Genomic DNA, 15,551 nt, shown 5'->3' on the forward strand with positions numbered 1-15,551 from the left:
TGCTCTTTTACGTACGTAATCCCTAGTCTTACTTTGTTCTTCTTCTCTCCAGAACAAAATTATTGTGATGTCTAATTGCTGAACTGTCTTTGCTTCTTGATAGCATCCATTTCACAAGTCTCTGCTTCCCTGACGCCACCTTAAAATCACCCATCATAAGTCCAAATCTTATAACAAGCCCCTCCCAACTCATTTGTATAGAGACATCCTCAAGTGTATGCTTTCTCTTGCTGCAGCAAGCTAATTAAACTTAACCTTGCTTGAGTTTAGGTGTGCTCCTGGTGGTCTTTGACTGATGGGTTTCCACAATACTGAGCACATACTACATGCACAAGAAATGCTAGCTATTGGCAGTAGTAGGCAAGTCTTTTTTTTTCCCCCTCATATTCTTGCATGTAGCATACTTTAAGACATATTTGTTCAATGAAGGGTCATTCTTAAGTAACTGGGAAGCCAGGTAGCATGGTTTGGATGAAGAGATGTAATTTTTCCTCTTGGCCCAAAGTGTTATTTGGAAGTGTCCAGGCAACTGCAATGGCAATTGGTGGAATGCAAGAGCAAGCAAAGCAAATATGTTGAGCCTACTGAAGTCCAAGTAGTAACAAGAAATTGATCATTGCCTGGACCTTTTAAGCCACGCTAGCCAGATCTCTAATAAAAAGAGGGTGCTGAAATGGCTAAACTTTTAAGTTCTTATTTCCAAATTTCTATAAACACCCGCTTGATAAATAAGGAAACAGACTTTTGGGGTAGTAGAATGAATGCCCAAGGTGCACACGTGGTGATTAGGCTGCATCTGGAACCCAGGACATGGGTTTGTTTGTACAGAAGGAGTATTAGCTAGCTACAGCTGTGTCACAAATCATGCTAAAACCTGGTGGCTCAAAATAAGAGTAATCATTTATTCTCTATGGCAATTTCTTCTGGTCAGGAATCCGTGAGATCCTCGGCTAGGTGGTTCAGGCTCAAGGACTCTCACGAATTGCAGTCATCTGAAGGGTTGCCTGGGACGGGAGGATTCATTTCCTAGGTGGCTCACCCCTGGCTGGAAAGTTGGTTCCCCTTCGTATGGGCCTCTCTACAGGGCTGTCTGAGCGTGTCTGCAGGACATGACCGCTGGCTTTCCCCAAAGGGAGAAGTCCAAGAGACCAAGACAGAAGTAATAATACCTTTTATGATCCAGCCCGGGAAGTCACACATCATCACCTTGGCCATATGCTATTGCTAACACACGCCAGCCCTGTTTCAGTGCCAGCTCTGCCCATCTGCCAGATGTGCTATTTTGGACTAGCATCAAAATTCTGAGTCTACGTTCCCTCACTTATAATACAAACATAATTTCCTTTCAGGACCGCTTTGAACATAACCCAATAGAAGAATATCAAGAGCTGCTTACTACAGTGAGCTACCCCACAGCGGGTATTACTTAGAAGTGATTTCGCTTCCCTAAGAAGCCTGTCCCTACTTCGTCTCACTCTTCCAATGTTTAAACTCCGAACATCCCTTTTTCTCAACCCCTGGAGAGACGAGTCAGTTTCCACCCTCCCTACCCCAACTCCGATCCACAGTAGGACTATTTCGGAGACGGAACTCTAGTTCCGGGGGCTGACTCCGGCTCCCGGAGCGCATTGCGAAACGGGCCGGAAGTGGCTCCTGCGGCGCGGTCTCTCTTTCCGTGCGGGAGGGCATTGGGGGACGCCGGGCGGGCCGGCTCTGGCGGGCTGTGGTGGACGCGTGACGGCAGCGCGGGGACCCCTGAAAGCAGAGCGGCCGGGCGCCGGGAAGTGTAGCAGGCCGAGCCCCCTCTGGCCGCGCCATGCCCGGTTGGAGGCTGCTGGCTCAGGCCGGCGCGCAGGTGCTGGGCCGCGGCCTGGGCGGCCTGGGCGCTGCCCGGGGCTCGGGGAACAGGTGGGTGTGGGCGAGAGGCCGGGTGTGGGGTTGTGGACCCCGCATAACTGCAGCCTGGGGCGCGGCATGGTGGGGTCCGCCCTGGGTGAGGAGGCGGGGGCTCTGTCCTGACCTGAGGGGCAGGAGAGGAGGGATCGTCACTCGAAGGAAGTGCCGTCTAAAGCTTTGGAGAGAGGGTGAGGAGGAGAGGGGTGAGTCTTGTTGTTAATGCTTATGAGCCAGCGACTGGCAGCGAGCGATACCGACAGCAGTAATATTTTCTGCCAGTTAGTGAGCGTTTACTATGTTCTAGATGCTCTGTTAGGCGCCTTAGCTCATGCAGCCTCACGTGAGAGAATAATCATCCGTTTTATAGATACTCTCATTATTCCATATTGTCATTATTCCGTTTTGCAGATAAAACGGAGGCTCAGAGAGGAGTATTAATTCGCCCAAGGTCACTCAACTAGTGAGTTTAAAATTGGGACTCTAACCTGGATCTTCCTGACTAAAGGGGGATAGACTACAGAAAGCTTTGCTTTTTTTCCCCTGACCCTCCGCGCAAGAATTACACACCTCCTTCCCGACCTCCCTTCTCTAAGGTCTTTCTTGGTGTGTTCAGCTGGCCACAGGCCGTGTCTTTTATGGATCTTTTAAATTTGCACACTCAGTTTTTTCACCAGTCTGAGCCTAGGCTGTGTCATTGCAGGGAAGAGGTGAGCTTATCAGAGCAAGATCAGCATCCCACATTCTGCCACCTCCACTGGATATAAACTGTTAAGGTACACGTTCAAATGGGTCACTGGCCTCTCCTGTGTTTAGGTAGGACTACTCTGTTAGAAATCTGTTTATCCCAGAAGAGAAGATGAAGAACTTTTCCTCCAGGGTAACCATTAACAGTTACAAGGTGAGTCCCATTATTATCACAAGCAATGTCAGGAAAAAAACTTGTGCAGAATCCAAACTCGTTGTTAAGGCCCAGACTACGTTTTTCAACTCATGTGGTCTCCCTTCCCTACATTACGTGGGGGAACTTTTTGGATTGTGGTTTTCTAATTTTTATTTTTACAGAACAGACATCTGGCTTTTGGTTAGAAGTCTCCATGGCAAGAGTGGTACTTGGTGGGATGAGCATCTTTCTGAAGAAAATGTTTCGTTCATCAAGCAGTTGGCCTCTGATGAAAATAAAGCCCAATTAGCAAGTAAACTGTATCCTCTGAAAGATGAACCGTGGCCTATTCATCCGTGGGAACCAGGTAGTTGTTTTGTATTTGATGAGTTATCTCCTAATTACTGTGTAGCTGGCACATTCAAAATAGGGTGACTGCTTGATAAATTTATCATTTCTTGAATTTATTTTTTATGTCTTAAGTGCGTCTGTTTCATTGTGGTTTGGTTGGCAAGTTTATTTCCAGCATCCTAGTCTACTGTTAGTGAATGACGGTAATCAAGACTTCCTCAAGAAGCTGGTTTGTAGGTGAAATGCATTTTCTGTTTCCTTCAGGTAAAAAAAGAATATAAGATAAATCAGGGAAGAAAAGCTGGAAGAGTATGATCTAAACTGTAGTGTGTTACAAACATTGTCACTTGGGATGTTCTAGCGCTCCAGATTTGCCAACAAAAGCATCAGCTCTTTGTGCCTGATAGGGTCAGACCAAGAAGAATAAGGCCTTTCCTGTTGAGGTTGTGGTCTCTGGTTGGGGTTTATTGTGACAGTTGAATTGTAAAGTGGCCAAAAGTTCTTAGTGGAGCAACTTTATCCATTTATGCAACAAATCTAAGTGTCATGGTGGAGGCCAACATAGTTTTAGCACCATGACCCCTTGTGTCTTCCTTATAACCCCAGCTAACTTCTTGGAACTTGAGTGGTAGATGTTTTCTAATTAGTGAGATTGGGTATGAATTAATACTAGGACAGCAAAGCATAATAGTGGATTTATTGTGCCCTCTATTTAACACCATTATTTTAAAAGCAGAATATATCGGTTACTTATTTTCTTTATTTTGTACAGTTCTCTTATATTTTTTCATTTTACAGAGATTTATTGAGTACCAATGTATTATGCCAGGCATGGTTGAAGGCACTTACATCTGTAGGGAACAGTTCTGTTTTACTCTGAATATACCAGCATGTTTCCTGTCTGCCTGCTCCTTATATTGAAACCACAGTTTAGGAAATCCTGTTGTATCATGTTGGCTAATATTGAAAAAGCTTTTGTCAACACTGATTTGTTTCTAATTGCCAGGTTCCTCTAGAGTAGGCCTTATTGCCCTGAAGCTGGGCATGATGCCTCTATGGACCAAAGATGGTCAGAAGCATGTGGTCACATTACTTCAGGTAGGAGAGAAACAGAAGCTGTAACAGATCTGTATGTGTGCCGAGATCTATTTGTGCAAATATGAACGGGCAATATTTGTATCCTGAAACATGTAACTGTGTGGTGAAGAATAGGGTAAGGTCAAGTATAGATACTGTTAAAGAACTTTGCTTCTCATGGTGTCAGTGAATGTTCTCACGTTTACCTGAGTGGTGGCCTTCTTGATACAAGCATTGGGATAACAGGGGCAATGAATAAAAAAAGATTATAATCTAGCTTCTTACAGATCTGCCAGTGTAATTCATAATCAGAAAAAATCTCAGTCCCATCTTATTTTCATTTATGGAGTTCTTTCAACTCCAAGTTACGATTTTGATTCTTTGCTAACTCAGAATATAACATTGTCTTGTCTAGGGAAGCAGCATTTTGTTCTCTGAAATAAGGTAAACTCTAATGGTTAAGAATATGGGTCCTGGGACTAGAATGCCTGACTTTAAATCCTGGTTCTGCCACTTCCTAGCAGTGTACCTTGGAGCACTGTGCCTCTTCTGTAAAAGATATAGTTTTATTCTCTGAAAGAAATAATTATGACCTACCTCCAAAGGTTATTTGGAGGATTGCACAAGATGATAAATGTCAAGCAGTGAAAACTTAAAACAATGTTAAATGTCCAATAGATGTTGGCTGCTGTTGTCTTTATCATTATTATTATAGAAAGATCACTGATAAAGTTAGGAGACTGTCATTCCCCTGTCACTTTGGACAGCTCAGTTCGTCTTTGGGGCCCTGCCTGAGACAAGTGACGAGACAGGTGCTGGTGATGACAGCGAGAGCCCTGCACGAGTGCTGGAGTGCTCATAGACACAGGGGGCCTACAGACCCTTAGTAAATTTTTATTTACTCTGAATGATCAAGGATAGGATTATAGTTTCTAGAATTCTGTGGAACTTTGGGAGCTTTCAGAATCACTAGTGGGATTGTAAATTGACACAACTACTTGGAAAAACAGTTTAGCAATTTTTGGTAAAGTTGAGGTAGATGACCCTTGTAGTCCAGGAATTCCATTCCTGAGTATTACTAGAAAGCTTGAACAGGTACACCAGGAGACCTGTGCAACCATGTTTATAGCAGTGTTACTCTTCATACTCCAAAACCAGAAATAACCCAAATGTCCATCAATGAACGGTAGAATGGGTAAATAAACTGTAGTATATTCACCTAATGGAATGCTGGATAGCAATGAAAATGAGCAGAATGGAGCTACACACAGGAATATGGATGAACCTTACAAATATAATCTGGAGTGAAAGAAGTAAGACATGGAAGGGTACATACAGTCTGATTCCATTTATATGAAGTTTAAAGCAGGCGACACTGAAGTACATTGTTAAGCAATACTTTCAAAGATAATAATTATAAAGAAAAGTAAGTAGGGCCGGCCCCGTGGCTTGGCGGTTAAGTGTGCGCGCTCCACTGCTGGCGGCCCGGGTTCGGATTCCAGGCACGCACCGACACACTGCTTCTCCGGCCATGCTGAGGCCGTGTCCCACATACAGCAACTAGAAAGATGTGCAGCTATGACATACAACTATCTGCTGGGGCTTTGGGGGAAAAAATAAATAAAAATTATAAAAAAAAAAAAAAAAGAAAGAAAAGTAAGTAAAATGTAAAAGAAAAAGAAAAGTAAGTAAAATGTAAAAGAAAAAGAAAAGTGAATGATTACCATAAACGTCAAGAGTAGTGGTTATTTCTAGGGCAGTGCTTCTCAACTTTAGTGTGTCTCAGAGTCACACGGAGGGCTTATAAAACAGAGAGGTTATGGTTCAATAGGTCTTGGCTAAGGCCTGAGAACCTGCATTTTCACCAGGTTCCCAGGTGATGCTGATGCTGCTTGTCTGGGGACCACACTTGGAGAGCCAGTGCTCTAGGGGTTAAAGAAAAAAAAGGGAGGGGATGATTGGGAAGAGACAAATGGAGGCTTTGGGGCTTCTGCTTGACATGGGTAGTGGTAACATGCATATTTCCTTTATAAATACTCATTTTGTTGTATATTTATGTTTATGCACTTTTCTGTACGTGTCATATTTGACAATTTTTTTAAAGGTTATTTCTGTATTTAGGCTTGTAGTTAGTGTTAGAGGGATGATGAGACAACCTTAGGGAATTCCTAATTGTCCTAGGGCCTCAATGTGTCTTTTATATAATTTTAAAATGTATGTTGGGGGCCGGCCCGGTGGCGCAAGTGGTTAAGTGCGCACGCTCCGCTGCGGCGGCCTGGGGTTCACCGGTTCGGATCCTGGGCGCGCACTGACGCATTGCTTGTCAAGCCATACTGTGGCGGTGTCCCATATAAAAAAAGTGGAGGAAGATGGGCACGGATGTTAGCCCCGGGCCAGTCTTCCTCAGCAAAAAATAAAAGAAGAAGAGGAGGAGGATTGGCAGATGTTAGCACAGGGCTGATCTCTGCACACAAAAAAATAAAATGTATCTTGGCACATACTTAGTTTTCTTTATGTTTCCTTTTAGGTACAAGACTGTCACGTCCTAAAATACACCCCAAAGGAAAACCATGATGGAAAAAGGGCAGCCCTAACTGTAGGAGGAAAAACTGTATCACGTTTCCATGTAAGGATGTGTTTTCCTTCCTAGAATAGTACATTTCACTAGTTTCAGATCTGAATTCTTTATTTTGAGGATATTCCATAGCCACAAACTTGTACTCGTCCATGAAGTAAGTTGTGGATTTTGGAGGGAGGCAGTCTAATAATTGGGGGGCCCGTGAGTGTGAGACTTGGAGTTTGTTCCAGTACCTTCCCTCCCTATCTGGAACAAGTAACTATGCCCTGTAAGCCACAGTATTTGCCTGTCTGTAAAATGGGGATAAAAATACTACTGACCTGAGGTTTGTTATCAGGATTACATGAGATTTTTCAAATGTGCCTGGCATGTAACAGACGCTCAATAGATGGTAGCTATTTGGTTATTTTGTTGTTGTTTTATGTTTAATTTCACTTTTTGCTAAATTGTCTCAACACTTGACACCAACAGCTTGTGAGGATTGATTTTGTATATATTAGAAGGATCTTTCAGTACTTGGGAGAAAGCTGTATATAAACCCACATCAGATTTTTTTTAAATAAAGCATTTTTTTCTCAAGTAGAATACCAGTAGAGTGTTGAGTTTGTAGTTTAAATTGAAAAATCTGCACAATTAGTATTGTTTATTGGATAACTAAAAGCAGAGAATACCTTTCCAGAAATAGTGATGGTTTTCACTAATGAGTGTTGAAACATCTCTAGGTTTACTAAAACATTGCTTATTGCTAATGTAAACATTTTTCCATTGTAAATTGTTTATGAAATCAACATGGATAGAAATTAGGATACAAGCTATACTATGCAACTTTCAAAACTGGCAAGTGTTTATTGTGGGCCTTCTATTTCCTTGTCACAGTTAACTTTTATTGAGCACTGATTACATGCCAGGTACATCAGCATTAAACCTTTTACATTTATTTTCTTATGTAACCTTTTCAGCCTCTGAGGCTAAAGTGGTTAAGTAACTCACTCAGGGCCACCCACTGGTAAGAGGTAGACAATCAGACTCCAAAAGCCTTACTTTCTTAACTTTCTTGATATCCACCCTCTGGGAACATGTAGACTAGCGGGGAAGATGGACAGATAAATCAGCCATCTCAGTACAGTATTATAAATGCAATAAGTAGAGAATGGGGGGTGGCCAGTTCTACTTGGGAGGTTTCACAGGATGGAGACCAGCAAGGAGAGTGGGTGTTAAAGGCATGCCAGAAGGAATGGTCTCTGCACAAGCAAAGACGTGTGGAAGAGTACATGTGCTTGGGAAGAGAAGTGTGATGTGTCTGGATCTGTGTGCAGGTGTGAGACCAGTGGGGGAAGGTGGTAAAGGTGCAGAAGTTGTAGCTGTCAGTAGAGTGCTAAGGAGTTTAGACTTCATCCTGTAGACTCTGAAGAGCTCTCTGCATCTTTAACTAGGGCAGTAACGTGGTCCAGTTGTTGTCTTGGTTAACTAATATGAGAAAAATCCGGATGCAGGGAGAACATTTAGAAGGTGTTTTAAGCACTAGAGGGGAGTTGGTAAAAGTCTTTTGAACCAGGGCAGTTACATGGCTTGGAAGGGGCAGGGATTTGTAGAAGACTGGGTGAGTGGGAGTGTGTGGTGAGGACGCAGGCGTAGATTGGTTTCTAGCTAAGCAACTGGGTCGGTGCTGATGCTGTAACCTGGAATTGGGACAAGGAAAGGGAAGCTTTGGAGGAAAGGTGTGTTTGAGGTGTTCACGGAAAACCCAGGGGGAGTTGTCCTTAGATAGTAGGATATACTGATCAGTAAATTGGTGGTGGTTGAAATCATCGGAGTTTTATAGTTTAGTAGGACTATAGGCTGCTTAGGCCTGTCTTGTAAGTATTAGAGAAGTTAACTATTTTTGCATGTTATGGTAATATAGTTCATTTATTTTTCCGTAAGTCTTCATAGTACTATCTATCCTGCTATTAATTCTTGACTTTTCATTGACTAATAATTTCAGGGTTTAAACAATTCCACAGTAATTAAAAGCACAATGAGATATTTACGGAAACTTTTTAAAAAATGTCAAATTTTTCAATTTTTAAATGTGTAAGTGTGTGCCAGCCTTCATGTGAGTAATTCTTTGGTTCCATAGACACCACTGTTTTCTAATTGATGGTATTTCCTTTTGTTTTAACTAGCACCATCATCTTTATTTTCATTACCAGTTTTGTAAATGCATGACTTCACAGCCTTGATTCATGTTGAGATAATCCATTCTGCTCCAACAGATCTGTGAGCATTACTTCCTCAGAACTGGGAGAGAGTGGAAAAATAGGTGGTCAGGGGATCAGAAGAGCTGAGTTCTAATCTTGATTTCTACCATAGCTCTTTCACTCCACCTTTTTGAATATCCTTTTTCTTACCCATGAAAACAGAGAATTGAACTTGATGGTCTCTCAATTCTCTTCCAGTTCTAAAAGTCTCACATTAGCTTTCTAATATTTTAGTTTTCAAGAAAAAACAGATGTTCTCCCCCAAAATGTACTTGCCAGCTCAATTTGTTCTGTTTTACTTAGTGATGATGTCTTATAGATAAAATTTTAATAACAGGTAATGCTAATAACTGAAATATTACAGAAATGAGAGTACTGTACTTTCGTACTTGAAACTGGGGGCTACATATTTTATCTCTTTGATGAATATACAGCACAGCAGGATGATTTGGATCCTGTATTCTTATGTCGTAGTGGATTTTGACTCACTTCACTTACATAAACTTTTTAAAACTGTTCACTTCTCTGGTGTGGAAAGTGCTACAGAGGCCCTTCTTATTCTTCAAGATGTAAATTTTCTAGGTCCAGAGGACATTTTTTACAATATTAAGAAAAAGCTTTGTCTTTGAATGACCTTTCTTCAGAATGGAATGTGAAAATGAAGTTTTGGAGTTCTTTATGAGTAAAGCATTTTGGTTCAGAAAGGAAAAATATTTTCAAAACTAAAAGTACACAAATGTCCTCTTGCATATTGTGACCCCCAGGAAAACTGCAAATAGATTGATTATAGAGAGTTAAAAAAAAAAAAACAACTTGAGACTTATGAATGTAAAATATCAAATAGCATTCTAAAATAAATGGATTAAATCAGTTTTATTTATAATAGAGCTAGAACTATTATTTTTTTAATCTGTAAAGAATTTATGCCTCCAAGAAATTAGACTATCTTATTTTGCTATGTTTGTACCTTATAAATAAAAACTGATGTGGCACATAGTGTTTTTGAATAAGAAAGTTAAGTAGCCTTAAAAGTTGATTAAATCAATTCATCTTAGGAGCAGAGAAGCATTTTCATTGTGGGAAGGATAATTGCAGAGAACTTTGAAGAGGGAAAAAAAGTGCAACCTCATAGACGGGATTATCCAAGTGTGACACTGCTGTCAGTCTTTTAAATTGCCTTTTGAAGTCATTTATTTGGAAGTTTTAAAAAAGCCACTTGTTAAACTGCTGCTGATTTCAACTTGAGCATTTGGTTTTTCTTGTAACTGATACCTAATTAGTTTTCCAATATTTTGATTTTAAAAGAAAAAAATTAAAGTATTTAATTTTAGTGAAATTGGAAGATAATCAAGAAATATGTATTACCTTTGTTCTTTTTAGTCAGTCTATAGTTACTTAATTACTTAGGTCAAGACGTTTATCTTGTTTATTTTGCATTACTAAAAAAGGAAAGGGTTTTTCTCAGAAGCCTCCTGGCATACTTAAAAAGTGATATTAATAAAATAATATGCTTTTTAAATCACCAGGTGGAATATGTGAATGTTAAAAATAAAATTGAAGGCTGTTCTAAAATTTAATAAATCTGAATATAATACATCAGAAAATAATTTCAAGGAGCCACATTTTTAAATGGCAATTTTTGTGTTTTCTTTTGTTGTGGAAGAAGTGAGTTTTATTGAAGATGAAAAGCAGGGGCCTTGTAAGAGTGTTGTTGAATATTAGTCTTAGATTTCAGCATATGGGAAGTGAAACTATAGAGAATGACTGGAATGAATTTATGTTATCACTGTTTTGGAGGTAAGGATGGCTCTTGAGGGAGCTTTATGAGGTACAGAACAATCTTTCGTGGACATCCAAAGCAGAGCTTCTTAGCATTTGTTGGATGGTCCCACTGGAGGGCCCCAGGGAGATTTCCAGGGCGTTGTGGACTGATCCAAAAATTAAAGTTCTGTGCTCGCAGGCAGTACCACCCATTTTCATGTTGACTAAAGGCAACCTACTAAGTAAGTTATAAAGAGCACTAACAGTTCACGTTTTAAACTGAAATTAGCAACTAACTGAAGTTTGCTGCATATTCAAATATTGTATTCTACTTATAAGTCTGGCTGTGCAGATACTCCATTGGAATTGGAATTTGGGGGAAGGATGCTTTGTTATCAGAACATCATACATTGGTTAGGCTTTTTCAGTTGCTGCTAATCTTGCTTTTTTTTTTTTATTACAAATTACTATTGGTTCGGTTTCATAGTAGTTTAGTTTCTTGTGGATTTGGTCATCCTCAGAGTAAGTTATGATGTTTATTTTAGGCCTAAAATTTTGTAATAGCTAGAGTTAAAGGCAGAGGTCACACACTGTCAGGTCACAAACACAGTAATGTTGTGATGCAGCAGGAAGAGTGGAAAGGTGGGGTGACTTGAAGAGACAAGCCAGGACTTCACGCCCAGATGGATGACTGCCCTCCATCTTCTGTGTCTTTTCACGATTCATTTAGCTCATTTCTGCAGTATCTGACCTGCCACTGTGCTTGCCACTAAAGTTAGAGAGACAGGTGAATAAAACAGCTCCTCTCATCCAGGTGCTCACAGGCCAGCAGGCAGACAGACATGTAATTTGTTAAGTGTAAGGTAATGTGGACAGTAAATGAGATACATGCAGGGCCTAGGGATGGCATAGACAAAGGAGCAGACTGCTCTGGCAAGGCTGCCCAGGGAGGGATCCAGACAGGAAATATCACTGGAGCTGAGACTAGACGTGTATTTAACTTATTTTAATGAGCTTTGGAGGTATAGGGTGGGGAGGAGATTACAGGCCAAGAAACTGGCACAGGCAGACACAGGTAAGCATACAGAATACCATGGCTCACTGAGGGCCTGCCAGGTGCTTCCTTTATGATTAGAGGGGAAGTTGGGGGAGCAGGAACAACAGGAAGATAGATTTACCTCTGTTGGTTATAGTTTCATAGAAGAGGCACTCTTCACATCGGGAAATATAAAGTTGTACAGCTTTTTAGGCAAGTCCTATAGCAGTCTATAGCAAGAGTCTTAAAAATTAAAAAAAAGACCAAGGACATTATTGTAAGGAAATAAGATGTCCATAAAGTTTTCTATTCAAGGCTATTTTATATTCGAGGATATTTACAATAGCAGGAAAAAGTCAGGAGTGGAGGGAAAAGGAGACAGCAGGACCTCCCAGTAGCTGGGGATATAGCAACAGCTCAAGTCCTTGCTTGCTCTCAAGAAGCTTACATTTTTGTGGGATTAGGGGTGAGACAGGGAGGCTGTTGCATTGAAGATAAACAACAAAAAATGTATATTGTAACAGATGGAGAAAAGTGCTTTGAAGAGTAATAAAGTAGACTGAGGGGATTGTGAGTGACAGGAAGTGGTGCTATTTTAGATAGGGTAATCAAAAAAAGTTAAGTTGATACTTGGAACGCAACCTGAATAAAGTAAGGGAGAACATCATGCTAAAATTTGGGAGAAAAGCATTCTAGGCAGGGGAAACAGTGTGTGCAAAGGACCTGAGGCCAGTGTTGGATATATTCTTGGACCAATAAGGAATGCATAGTACCTGAAGCAAGGTGAGCCAAGAGGAGAATAGTAGACAAGATCAGATTGTATAGAACCTCATAAACCATGGTCAGGATTTAGGATTTGATTCTGCATGAAACGGAAGCTGTTGTAGAGACATGACATAGCTTGAGTTTTAAAAGGATCGTGCCTGCCTATGAATGAACAGACCAGGGGGTCAGGAGTGTGGAAGCTTGGAGACCAGTTAGAAGGCTATTAAAATAATCAAGGCAAAAGATGGTGGTTTGGGGTTGGGGTGAGAAGTGGTTGATGTGAGCTGTATTTTTAAATAGAGTCTACAGGAGTTGCTGGTAGATGGACGTGGGATGTGAGAAAGAGAAGTCAAGGGTGACCACAAGATTTTTGGTCCAATCAACGGAAGTATGGAGTTGCCATTTCTTGAGATTTGGAAGACCAGAGGAGAGCCGGCTTGTGGGCAGATGCTGAGTTCAATTGTAGACATGTTAAACTTGAGTTGGTGCCTGATGTCAAAGTGAGATACTGAGTTAGCAGTTGGACATGTGAATTTGTAGTTTGGAGTAGAATTTGGGATTGAAGAGGAGTGTGGTGTCGTTAGCATATGAAAGAACGGAGAGAGTAGTGAGTGGAAACCAACGCAGTCTTTCAAGCACATAGTGGTCACCTGTGTCAAGTATTGCTGATAAACCAATAAATGAGTATGTACCAGTATATTTGACCACGTGGAAATTGTTGGTGACTTTAAGTACTTTCCACTGAGTATTAGGAGCTAAAACACCTGATTGAAGTGGTTTTGAGAAAATGCGAGGAGAGAAAGTAGATTCAGCAAGTCTTTCAAGGAGCTTTGTTGTAAGGGGGAACAGGAAGATTAGCTAAGGGAGACTATGTGGCCAAAGAAAAGTTTTGTTTTAATATGTGAGTTATTGTGACATCTTTATATACTGATAGGAAAGTTCCAGTAGAAGGAGGAAATTGATGATTCAGAAGATGGTGGGGCCACTGAATAGGTGAGAGGGGGTGGGAATCAGTAGTACACAGTGAAGGATTTGGCTTTTAATAGAGCATGGGCAGTTCATCTGTCCTCGGGATTTCTAGCCCCCAGTTCACATCAGAATCATATGGAGTGCTTAAAAAAATACTGATGCCTGGATGCCACCTTCGACTGGTGAAGTTACAGTCTCCAAGCAGAGGACCCTGGCTTTGGTGTTTTCTAAAAGCTCCCCATGCCGTCTCGTGCATTTTGGAGTAGGGTGGGAGGATAACTGTATATAAATGCTGGTGCAGACAGTTTGATTGATTTGGTGATACGGGCTTGGGGAAGTGCTCTTGATTCTTTTGTTTTTTCAGTGAAATAAGAAGCAACATGATCAGCTCAAGGCGGGAGGAAGAGGGATCAGTGCTGGAGGTTTTAAAAGAGGATGTGACATAGTTGCGTTGGAGAGTGTGAGAGGGATTTAATAGGGAAATGTAGGTTGGCCAGGCCACATTTGGGACTCACTTTGAAGTTGGTGGTCGTCCATTTGTATATGATCTATCATGTTTTCTTCCAGCTGCTTGGAAGCAAGTGCAGAGTAGACAGAGTTGCATTTCCCGGGATTGGGGTCCTTGATACTTACCATCTCCAGTCAAAATTCAAATATGAGTACAACTGTATTTCTTTTCCTACAGAACAAAGGTCTTTCCCCATGTACTGTATATGAGCTACACTATGCACATGGTTGGATCCTAAGTGTAATAGATTATAGATAAAAATCTCACCTCCCTTAAATAAGGAGAATAGGGTGCTCTTTGTTCATTAGGGGAACAGAATGCTCTTGACTTGTTTTTTGGGTGTTAATAACTTGGTTTAGATCTCTATGCATTAAACTCCACCTCTAGTACTGAATGTGTTACTTACGTGTGCTGCTTTTCCTCTAGAAATCTACATCTGTATTGGAATTTTACCAAGAACTTGGATTGCCGCCAAAACAGAAAGTTAAAATCTTTCAAGTAACAGACAATGCTGTAATTAAGCCAGGTAATATGAGGTCGGGGAGAGGAGGGAGGTAAAAATACCCAAATGTGTGATTTGTTTAATGTCAGCCCTTTCAATAAAGCTGAATCCACAATACAAAGTCCCAAACATTTATTTTTAAATATAAAAACCATATCTGATTTAATCACTAGGGACAAACAAGTCTTTCTTTTTTAAGTGGAAAGAACTGTAGAGAACTCTTTGTTTTCCGTGAAAGAGGGAGGAACGCCCTCGTTTTTAGTGTACATTCGGAAAAGCCACTCCAAATAAATACACTAACTTTTAAAGTATGAAGTTTACTGTTTGTAGGCTGGCATTTTATTAAGTAAAGAATAGCCAGACTTTCACTGAGATAGAAGAATTTGAGAAAACGTAGCCTGAAACCGGCAAGTGACTGATCAGAGCAACCTCAACTTAAAATCCCGAAAGTATTTTACCTAATCCATGGAATGTCAAAAAGTAAGATTTGGCAGTATAATTATGTTAGTTCATGTAGTTAACAGCATTTTGATGTCTTTGAATTTCAGAAATGCTCCCTGATCTCTTGAACTTGGGTTCTAACAAGTAGATAGTAGGAGGATATTTTAATATCTGAACTGAATTTCTTGAAGTAAAATTCAATTGCAATAGGCCTTATTAATTGGAGTGACAGAGAGTCAGCCTTGATGTAAGCTAGAATTAAAAGTATTTTTTGAAGTGCAGTTTTTGTAACTTTATGGTAAAGTAAATGGAATTAAACTAAGTATGAAAATTAAGTCCACATTAACTTTTGCTATGGCTCAAACCATGTGAAATTGTTGTTTTTGTGGGTGAAAAATGGTCAGATATCAGCAGTTCAGATCATTCAACCTCATAGAAATTTAGTCACTTTTAATCTTCCTTATTTTTTCTTAATTCAAGGTTTTTCTCTGCCCATACAAATCCAGATTAGGTCCTTCTTGATGGGATGCTGCCCTCTGAAATCCTA

General features: G+C 40.6%; 1 protein-coding gene across 1 annotated transcript in view; it reads left to right on the forward strand.

The window, feature by feature from the left end:
- The first annotated feature begins 1,683 nt into the window (after positions 1-1,683).
- Positions 1,684-15,551, forward strand: part of MRPL3 (mitochondrial ribosomal protein L3) — a 40,048-nt gene continuing 26,180 nt past the window's right edge. The window contains exons 1-5 of the mRNA XM_058553166.1: positions 1,684-1,908; positions 2,959-3,143; positions 4,134-4,225; positions 6,732-6,830; positions 14,488-14,587. Of these exons, the coding sequence (XP_058409149.1) occupies positions 1,817-1,908; positions 2,959-3,143; positions 4,134-4,225; positions 6,732-6,830; positions 14,488-14,587 (568 nt within the window). The 5' untranslated portion in view covers positions 1,684-1,816. The remainder of the gene's footprint in view (positions 1,909-2,958; positions 3,144-4,133; positions 4,226-6,731; positions 6,831-14,487; positions 14,588-15,551) is intronic.

The sequence above is a fragment of the Diceros bicornis genome, chromosome 2, assembly GCF_020826845.1.
Source record: "Diceros bicornis minor isolate mBicDic1 chromosome 2, mDicBic1.mat.cur, whole genome shotgun sequence".
In the NCBI taxonomy this organism is placed as follows: Eukaryota; Metazoa; Chordata; class Mammalia; order Perissodactyla; family Rhinocerotidae; genus Diceros; species Diceros bicornis.